The following is an 11,001-nucleotide window of genomic DNA, read 5'->3' on the forward strand; positions in this document are numbered from 1 at the left end:
AGTGAGCCCTCTGGGCGGCCAGGACGACTTCCAGGTGTCCTGCGCCAAAGAGATCGCTCTGCTGGCTCTGATGGAGGAGACGGGCTACAACATGGTGCAGGAGAACGGGCAGAGGAAGTACGGAGGGCCGCCGCCAGGTGTGTGTGTGTGTGTGTGTGTGTGTGTGTGTGTGTGTGTGTGTGTGTGTGTGTGTGATCACAGCGTGGCCGCTTTTTAAGATGCTGCCGTCTGATTGGTCGGTTGCCCTGGTTAAACGCCATGACAATTTGTTGATCCGGTATCAGACGTCAATGTTTTAGTAAATAACAAATGTCTTTATTTGTTCACGTTCTGTTTTACAAAGACATTGAAGCGAACGTTCAAGTCTTTTCTTGTCGAGCCTTCTGAGTGTTTTGACGCCCTGTGATTGGCTGCTGCAGGCTGGGAGGGTCCGGTCCCCCCGAGGGGCTGCGAGGTGTTTGTGGGCAAGATCCCCAGAGACCTGTACGAAGACGAGCTGGTCCCGCTGTTCGAGAGAGCCGGCCGCATCTACGAGTTCAGACTGATGATGGAGTTCAGCGGAGAGAACCGCGGCTACGCCTTCGTCATGTACACCACCAGGTAAGACACAGTGCTGCTCCTGGTCTCTTTTTAATTTCTTTATGTGTGTATAGTGTCTGAAATGTGTGTGAATAACCGCTGTGAGTGACGCAGCGTTGGTGGTCTATCGGTTTGCGCTCCAGAGAGGCGGCGCAGAGGGCCATCCAGATGTTGGACAATCACGAGATCCGTCAGGGGAAGTACATCGGGGTGTGCGTGAGCCTGGACAACTGCCGCCTCTTCATCGGCTCCATCCCCAAAGACAAGAGGAAGGACGAGATCATGGAGGAGATGACGAAGGTACGCAATCACCACAGAAGAAGAAGCAGACGCAGCCTTCGGGAGACAGAAACGACCGCTTTGTCTCGCAGGTGACGGACGGCGTGGTGGACGTGATCGTGTATCCCAGCTCCACCGATAAGAGCAGGAACCGGGGCTTTGCCTTCGTGGAGTACGAGTCCCACAAAGCGGCAGCCATGGCCCGCAGGAAGCTCATCCCAGGTAGCGCCTCATCACCCGTCTGAGCCTCTCGGCTGACTTGGTCAGTTCCTGTGTTTGTCCAGCAGAGGACGGCAGAACACAGATCACTGCTAATCAACTGGACATCTTTTCATGATGTCCAGTTTATTAGGTACAAGCAGGAGATCCTTGATGCACTCATTGATAGATGCCAACTATTCCTCTTGACAGCTTCTGAATTTTGAGTATTTGCTGTTTTTCTTTGACTACTTTGATAGTAAATCAAGAATTTTACACCGTTTTCTGACATTTCAATCTTATTTAATTAAAATATTATTTTTTATTTCTGTCAATCTCATTTAATTAAAAATATGTATCTTATTTTGTACATATTTATATTTAATTAAATGATTTACTTTTAATCAGGAACCTTCCAGCTGTGGGGTCACTCCATCCAGGTGGACTGGGCGGAGCCTGAGAAGGACGTGGACGAGGAGGTCATGCAGCGCGTCCGCGTCCTTTACGTGAGTCTTTATTCAACAACTCTGCAGAACAACGTTGCCCACTGAGCTGAAGCTGGTTTGTTTTAGGAAGAGGCCTCTGAAGCATTCACACCGGGGGGGCGCGGAGTCACACTGAGCTGCGCCTACCTGTCTACCCGTGTACCCGTCTACCCGTGTACCCGTCTACCCGTCTACCCGTGTACCCGTCTACCCGTCTACCCGTGTACCCGTCTACCCGTGTACCCGTGTCCCCGTGTACCCGTGTCCCCGTCTACCCGTGTCCCCGTCTACCCGTGTCCCCGTCTACCCGTGTCCCCGTCTACCCGTCTACCCGTGTCCCCGTCTACCCGTGTACCCGTCTACTCGTGTACCCGTCTACTCGTGTACCCGTCTACTCGTGTACCCGTCTACTCGTGTACCCGTCTACTCGTCTACTCGTGTACCCGTCTACCCGTCTACCCGTGTACCCGTCTACTCGTGTACCCGTCTACTCGTGTACCCGTCTACCCGTCTACCCGTCTACTCGTGTACCCGTCTACTCGTGTACCCGTCTACTCGTGTACCCGTCTACTCGTGTACCCGTGTACCCGTGTACCCGTCTACTCGTGTACCCGTCTACTCGTGTACCCGTCTACTCGTGTACCCGTGTACCCGTCTACTCGTCTACCCGTGTACCCGTGTACCCGTCTACCCGTCTACCCGTGTACCCGTCTACCCGTGTACCCGTCTACTCGTGTACCCGTCTACTCGTGTACCCGTCTACTCGTGTACCCGTCTACCCGTATACCCGTCTACCCGTCTACCCGTCTACTCGTGTACCCGTCTACTCGTGTACCCGTCTACTCGTGTACCCGTCTACTCGTGTACCCGTCTACTCGTGTACCCGTCTACTCGTGTACCCGTGTACTCGTGTACCCGTCTACTCGTGTACCCGTCTACTCGTGTACCCGTCTACTCGTGTACCCGTCTACCCGTCTACCCGTGTACCCGTCTACCCGTCTACCTGTGTACCCGTCTACCTGTGTACCCGTCTACCTGTGTACCCGTCTCCCCGTGTACCTGTCCAGTAACCCCTCCGGTCCGCGCTGCAGGTGCGTAACCTGATGCTGAGCACCGGGGAGGAGACGCTCCGCCAGGAGTTCTCCCGGTTCAAGCCGGGCTGCGTGGAGCGCGTGAAGAAGCTCACCGACTACGCCTTCGTCCACTACCGTTGCCGGGACGACGCCGTGGCGGCGCTCAGCCTCATGAAGGGAGCGCAGATCGACGGGGCCACCGTGGAGGTGACGCTGGCCAAGCCGGCGGGGATCAAGGACGGGAGCATGGCCGGGGGGAGGAGGTACAACAACAACAACAACAACAACAACCGGGGATACCTGGGGAGCAACGCAGGAGGAGGAGATAACGGGCCGTTTTTCCTGCACGGAAGCGACGGAGGGGTGATGGGAGGAGCTGGGAGAGCCACGTCCACACCGACACACCTGGGAAGCCCCTTCTACTCAGCAGCAGGTGAGGAGGAGCTTCATTAACGGGCTGTCAATCAGTTATTGACATGAAGTCTTCTTTTAAATAACAATCACATGCATTCGGCTTGCGACGCAAACACTGATGTCCTTTAGACGTTGAGCCTTCATTGTTTTGGGTTAAGGGAGGGAGGGAGGGAAGGAGGGGAGGGAGGAAGCGAGGAAGTGAGAGAGGGAGGGAGGGAGGGAGGAAGAGAGGAAGGGAGGAAGGGAGGGAGGGAGGGAAGGAGGGGAGGGAGGAAGCGAGAGAGGGAGGGAGGGAGGGAGGGAAGGAAGGAAGGAAGGACGGGAGGGAGGAAGGAAGGGAGGAAGGAAGGGAGCGAAGGAGGGGAGGGAGGAAGCGAGAGAGGGAGGGAGGGAGGGAGGGAAGGAAGGAAGGAAGGACGGGAGGGAGGAAGGAAGGGAGGAAGGAAGGGAGCGAGGGAGGGAAGGAAGGAGATTGACGGGTCAAAGGCCACGAGAGGAAAGATGGCTGCGACTCGGAGGGAGAGAAGCAGAATTTAAAGCCTCTTTATATTCTCCTCTAAATAAATCATTCACCACTATAATGGCAGAAAGTAAACAACCTCCAGTCCGTCATTCTGTGCTTATTATTCATTATTCTGCCCGTGATATTCTCTATTCATCAATAATCATTTATAGTAGTTTTATGTTTCTCTGCTGGACAAACTAACTCCATTCAGGTGTCAACTTTCACAAAATACTGCAGCTCGGAGGTCGCCAGCTAGAGGTCAAAGGTCGTAACATGTGCATTCAACAAAATGCATAATTTACATAATAATAAATAAAACATAATGCAACACTGTTAAATAGTAAACCAAAAAAATAATTAATAATAAAACCAAACGCATAAATATTAAATAATTCAACAAAATAATGTTGTTAAATAATGAACAAAACAAAAACTACACATTAGACAATAAAACAACATGTAACGGCCGACATATACACAGACTATAATTAATAATAATATTGCTGAATTATCAAGCCAACTTGTGTTGTCCAAAACCCCCAAAATAGGAAGTTGTAATACCTTTAAACACAAATATAAGCAAAAAATGTCCCCGGCAGTGAATAACAGAAGTTCTTCACCCGGACACGTTCTTGGAGGAGGTCATGTGGCGGAGAACCGCATGAGGAACCTCAAGTGGGCTCAGACTGTTGACAACAAGAGATCTGAAATGAGCCGGGAGTCACGGCAACCGCTGATTCGTTAGTTCGTCCATCCTGGTGCTTTCATAACTCTGGACTCTCAAGAAGAGAGAAACCAGGAGCTTCCTCTGGTGCGTTCAGGCGTAATCTAGTAAAATGTAGTGTTGGTGATGAGCCAGAGTAAATCCAGGTGTTTTAATGAATTTAAGCTCATCATTAGCCTTCATTAACACTAAAGACAATCATTATATATCGATAACAATATCCTTATTTCATTATAATTATTATATTGAATAACTTAAATAACATTTTAGTTAATTATTCTTTTTAGATGGCTTTATCTCATTAGATGAAGCAAGTGAAAATAGGCAATACATCCCATAATATCAGACGCTTTCTTATTGTGGGCGAGTCGCATCCAGATTTATTACAAACACAATTTATTTTCATTATCCTTCTGTCTCTTTGAGAAACGCACATTAATATGTCATCTCACAACCATTCAAATGTAAATATATACGAGTTTGAAATATACATATATATATATATATATATATATATATATATATACTGAAGTTGAAACTAAATTAAAAGAGTCAACAAAAAGATAAATGATTTCTATTGAAGCAAAAACATTTCCATTTAATCATGCAGTCAGCGTTTGTTGGCACCACTTCAGGCTTTATTATTATTATTATTATTATTATTATTATTATCATGTGTTTAAGACAAGGAACCTGCTAATGAATGCACCACCCAGCTTGATTAATGACACAAGTAGCGTAAGTGGATGTGTTTCATATATCATGGAGATTATTGTGTTTACTGACTAATGCTGTCTACGACGTGTGTATGCATGCGCTGGTTCTCATGGTAGTTATCACTGGTTTCATCCATGTTGGGCACAAAAATAATTAAGACTTTGGAGCCGATCTGTTCATCGCTAATCAGCACTCTTCCACTTTGAATTGCAGTCGCTGCACAGCAGCTTCCCTCCAGATGAATATAGTTTCATCTTAACAAGGACGGCAGCTTGTTATTATTCTCTCTGTGGATTAAAGTGTCAGATGATAAAGTCAACGGAAAGAAGATGAACAGAACAGCAGCACTTTGGAAAAGCTCAAATAACACAGGCTAACAACATGAACTACAACTAATGCTACCCACATGAAACTAAGGCTAACAACATGAACTACAACTAATGCTACCCACATGAAACTAAGGCTAACAACATGAACTACAACTAATGCTACCCACATGAAACTAAGGCTAACAACATGAACTACAACTAATGCTACCCACATGAAACTAAGGCTAACAACATGAACTACAACTAATGCTACCCACATGAAACTAAGGCTAACAACATGAACTACAACTAATGCTACCCACATGAAACTAAGGCTAACAACATGAACTACAACTAATGCTACCCACATGAAACTAAGGCTAACAACATGAACTACAACTAATGCTACCCACATGAAACTAAGGCTAACAACATGAACTACAACTAATGCTACCCACATGAAACTAAGGCTAACAACATGAACTACAACTAATGCTACCGACATGAAACTACGGCTAACAACATGAACTACAACTAATGCTACCCACATGAAACACAGGCTAACAACATGAACTACAACTAATGCTATCCACATGAAACTAAGGCTAACAACATGAACTACAACTAATGCTACCCACATGAAACTAAGACTAACAACATGAACTACAACTAATGCTACCGACATGAAACTAAGGCTAACAACATGAACTACAACTAATGCTACCGACATGAAACTAAGGCTAACAACATGAACTACAACTAATGCTACTGACATGAAACTAAGGCTAACAACATGAACTACAACTAATGCTACCGACATGAAACTAAGGCTAACAACATGAACTACAACTAATGCTACCGACATGAAACTAAGGCTAACAACATGAACTACAACTAATGCTACCCACATGAAACTAAGGCTAACAACATGAACTACAACTAATGCTACCGAGATGAAACTAAGGCTAACAACATGAACTACAACTAATGCTACCCACATGAAACACAGGCTAACAACATGAACTACAACTAATGCTACTGACATGAACTACAACTAATGCTACCGACATGAAACTAAGGCTAACAACATAAACTACAACTAATGCTACCGACATGAAACTAAGGCTAACAACAAACTACAACTAATGCTACCGACATGAAACTAAGGCTAACAACATGAACTACAACTAATGCTACCGACATGAAACTAACAACATGAACTACAACTAATGCTACCAACATGAAACTAAGGCTAACAACATGAACTACAACTAATGCTACCGACATGAAACTACGGCTAACAACATGAACTACAACTAATGCTACCCACATGAAACACAGGCTAACAACATGAACTACAACTAATGCTACCCACATGAAACATTGGCTAACAACATGAACTACAACTAATGCTACCCACATGACACTAAGGCTAACAACATGAACTACAACTAATGCTACCCACATGAAACTAAGGCTAACAACATGAACTACAACTAATGCTACCCACATGAAACTAAGGCTAACAACATGAACTACAACTAATGCTACCGACATGAAACTACGGCTAACAACATGAACTACAACTAATGCTACCCACATGAAACTAAGGCTAACAACATGAACTACAACTAATGCTACCCACATGAAACTAAGGCTAACAACATGAACTACAACTAATGCTACCCACATGAAACTAAGGCTAACAACATGAACTACAACTAATGCTACCGACATGAAACTACGGCTAACAACATGAACTACAACTAATGCTACCCACATGAAACACAGGCTAACAACATGAACTACAACTAATGCTACCCACATGAAACTAAGGCTAACAACATGAACTACAACTAATGCTACCCACATGAAACTAAGGCTAACAACATGAACTACAACTAATGCTACCGACATGAAACTAAGGCTAACAACATGAACTACAACTAATGCTACCGACATGAAACTAAGGCTAACAACATAAACTACAACTAATGCTACCGACATGAAACTAAGGCTAACAACATGAACTACAACTAATGCTACTGACATGAAACTAAGGCTAACAACATGAACTACAACTAATGCTACCGACATGAAACTAAGGCTAACAACATAAACTACAACTAATGCTACCGACATGAAACTAAGGCTAACAACATGAACTACAACTAATGCTACTGACATGAAACTAAGGCTAACAACATGAACTACAACTAATGCTACCGACATGAAACTAAGGCTAACAACATGAACTACAACTAATGCTACCCACATGAAACTAAGGCTAACAACATGAACTACAACTAATGCTACCCACATGAAACTAAGGCTAACAACATGAACTACAACTAATGCTACCCACATGAAACACAGGCTAACAACATGAACTACAACTAATGCTACCCACATGAAACACAGGCTAACAACATGAACTACAACTAATGCTACTGACATGAACTACAACTAATGCTACCGACATGAAACTAAGGCTAACAACATAAACTACAACTAATGCTACCGACATGAAACTAAGGCTAACAACAAACTACAACTAATGCTACCGACATGAAACTAAGGCTAACAACATGAACTACAACTAATGCTACCGACATGAAACTAACAACATGAACTACAACTAATGCTACCAACATGAAACTAAGGCTAACAACATGAACTACAACTAATGCTACCCACATGAAACTAACAACATAAACTACAACTAATGCTACCCACATGAAACTAAGGCTAACAACATGAACTACAACTAATGCTACCCACATGAAACTAAGGCTAACAACATAAACTACAACTAATGCTACCGACATGAAACTACGGCTAACAACATGAACTACAACTAATGCTACCCACATGAAACACAGGCTAACAACATGAACTACAACTAATGCTACCCACATGAAACTAAGGCTAACAACATGAACTACAACTAATGCTACCCACATGAAACTAAGGCTAACAACATGAACTACAACTAATGCTACCGACATGAAACTAAGGCTAACAACATGAACTACAACTAATGCTACCCACATGAAACTAAGGCTAACAACATGAACTACAACTAATGCTACCGAGATGAAACTAAGGCTAACAACATGAACTACAACTAATGCTACCCACATGAAACACAGGCTAACAACATGAACTACAACTAATGCTACTGACATGAACTACAACTAATGCTACCGACATGAAACTACGGCTAACAACATGAACTACAACTAATGCTACCCACATGAAACTACGGCTAACAACATAAACTACAACTAATGCTACCGACATGAAACCAAAACTAAAGATGGCTAACGACAGCTACTGATGGCTAACGTAAGCTAACGATGGCCAACAATGATCAACAGCGCACAGTAGCAAACAATAGCCAACAACAGCTGATGATGGCTAACAAAAGCTAACGATAGCCCACAACTAACAGCAGCGTACAGTAGGGTTACACCTTTGGGATGTGATGCTAGTTGTGTGAGAGCTGCGGCCTCATCGCTAACCTGAATCCTGTGTGCGTATCCTCAGAGGACCAGGACTGCTGCGTGTTCCCCCTGTTCCCCGGCACCCCGCTGTCGCCCACCAACGTGCTGAACCTGAAGCAGAGTCAGATCTGCTCCGCCATCAGTCTGCTCGACTTCTACTGCCACAAAAACCACTGGTCGCCGCCCGAGTACCACCTGTACTCCACGCCCGGCCCGGACGGGAAGCTGCTGCTCCTCTACAAGGCACACACACACACACACACACACACACACACACACACACACACACACACACACACACACACACACACACACACACACACACACACACACACACACACACACACACACACACACACACACACACACACACACACACACACACACACACACACACACACACACACACACACACACACACACACACACACACACACACACACACACACACACACACACACACACACACACACACACACACACACACACACACACACACACACACACACACACACACACACACACACACACACACACACACACACACACACACACACACACACACACACACACACACACACACACACACACACACACACACACACACACACACACACACACACACACACACACACACACACACACACACACACACACACACACACACACACACACACACACACACACACACACACACACACACACACACACACACACACACACACACACACACACACACACACACACACACACACACACACACACACACACACACCACTTCTTTCCAGCTTGGCATCCTCACTGCTTGATGAGATTCTTCCATTTGATTCTGGATTATTACAGAAAATAATCTCATTCTGATTCTTCTATTTCATCAAATACACTGATCTTAATTATTGCATCATTTTAGTTTGCTTGTCTGATTGTAAACATAGTAAATTATTGTGTTATTGTATTATGCTTTTAGTGTGTTTTTATACAGTCTATAAATAACTTGATATTTAAAACCATGTCTCTTCCTTTTTTTTTATTAAGAATCATTCAGCCTTATCTTTTAATTATTTAGTGAGTCCTTCGCCACTATGATATTTAATGTTTTGTTTTAGCATAAACTTACTCTGTTTTTGTACATGAAATTATTTCTAAAATAAAAACATACCAAAGAAAACTCTAGAATAACAAATCAGCACAACATAAATATAGATCATTAATTCCTTTGTTCATTAAATGTGTGTGTGTGTGTGTGTGTGTGTGTGTGTGTGTGTAGGTGGTGGTGCCGTCAACACGGAGCACTTACATCCCAGACAAGCTGTGTGTGATGCTGGACGACGCCAAAGAGCTGGCTGCTCAGACGACCCTGTGGAACCTGGGTACTGACACACACACACACACACACACACACACACACACACACACACACACACACACACACACACACACACACACACACACACACATTGATTGAGTCGTGTTTACGTGCTGTATACATAAACACACTGTTTACACGTTCAGTATGAGTAAACAAGGAGGTGTCAGGAGCTTAAAGAGCAACCTGCAGGTTAGATCCCCTGTAAATCAGTCTAGGGGGGGGGGGGGAAGGCACAGACCTCCATGTTGGACTGACAGGACGAGGTGACTCCTCATTGGTCTGATGCCTGTGATATTTGTTTGTATTGATCCAGGTGAAGATGCAATAAGACAACAAACAGGAGCTTGTTATGAATAGAATAAACTTTATTTAGCTAAATGACTTTCCCCCCCAGACTCGTCCTTCCTGAGCGCTGCTTCCTGTGACTCTCCCAGCAGCCCCTCCCCCCCCCTCGTCCTCCCCCCCTCCACTAGTCCCGGGTTGCTGACCTGCGGCGGCAGAGCCTTCGCCTCCTGCCCCCCCCCTCCACCTCCTCCGCTCTCCCCCTTCACCCTGTCCTCCCTCCCCCCCCCCACCTCCCAGACACAGAGGCTCTACATCAACTCCCAGTCTCCTTTCTACTGACGGTGAGACTCTGGATGCATGAATCACATGATCAATAGTCAGGAAGTGATTATTGATCTCCACGTTTATCCACCTCCCCTCAAACCAACTTTACATAGTCAAGAAGCCTTAAAGGGGCGGCTGTGATGTGAGCTTCCCCTTTAAGGAGACATTGAGGAGCAGAAACAACAACCAGTTCAACCAGTTTGAACTCGGGGACGCGTCCAAAGATGTAAACGTG

The 11,001-nt window shown here is 45.1% G+C and overlaps 1 protein-coding gene across 1 annotated transcript; it reads left to right on the forward strand.

The window, feature by feature from the left end:
- Positions 1-10,781, forward strand: rbm46 (RNA binding motif protein 46). Its single transcript, XM_034557707.1, has 9 exons — positions 1-137; positions 420-600; positions 723-879; positions 951-1,080; positions 1,465-1,562; positions 2,633-3,047; positions 8,832-9,031; positions 10,056-10,158; positions 10,552-10,781. The coding sequence occupies exons 1-9, from the start codon at positions 71-73 to the stop codon at positions 10,779-10,781; spliced, it is 1,581 nt and encodes a 526-aa protein (XP_034413598.1). The 5' UTR covers positions 1-70.
- Positions 10,782-11,001: the final 220 nt, after the last annotated feature.

Source organism: Cyclopterus lumpus, chromosome 18 (assembly GCF_009769545.1).
Source record: "Cyclopterus lumpus isolate fCycLum1 chromosome 18, fCycLum1.pri, whole genome shotgun sequence".
NCBI classification, from domain to species: domain Eukaryota; kingdom Metazoa; phylum Chordata; class Actinopteri; order Perciformes; family Cyclopteridae; genus Cyclopterus; species Cyclopterus lumpus.

Excerpts from the sequence above, each read along its gene's own strand:
- rbm46 (XM_034557707.1), top strand. The coding sequence starts at position 71 with ATGGAGGAGACGGGCTACAACATGGTGCAGGAGAACGGGCAGAGGAAG. Across the intron at positions 601-722 it reads TTCGTCATGTACACCACCAG|AGAGGCGGCGCAGAGGGCCA; the intron begins GTAAGACACAGT and ends TTTGCGCTCCAG. Across the intron at positions 9,032-10,055 it reads AGCTGCTGCTCCTCTACAAG|GTGGTGGTGCCGTCAACACG; the intron begins GCACACACACAC and ends GTGTGTGTGTAG.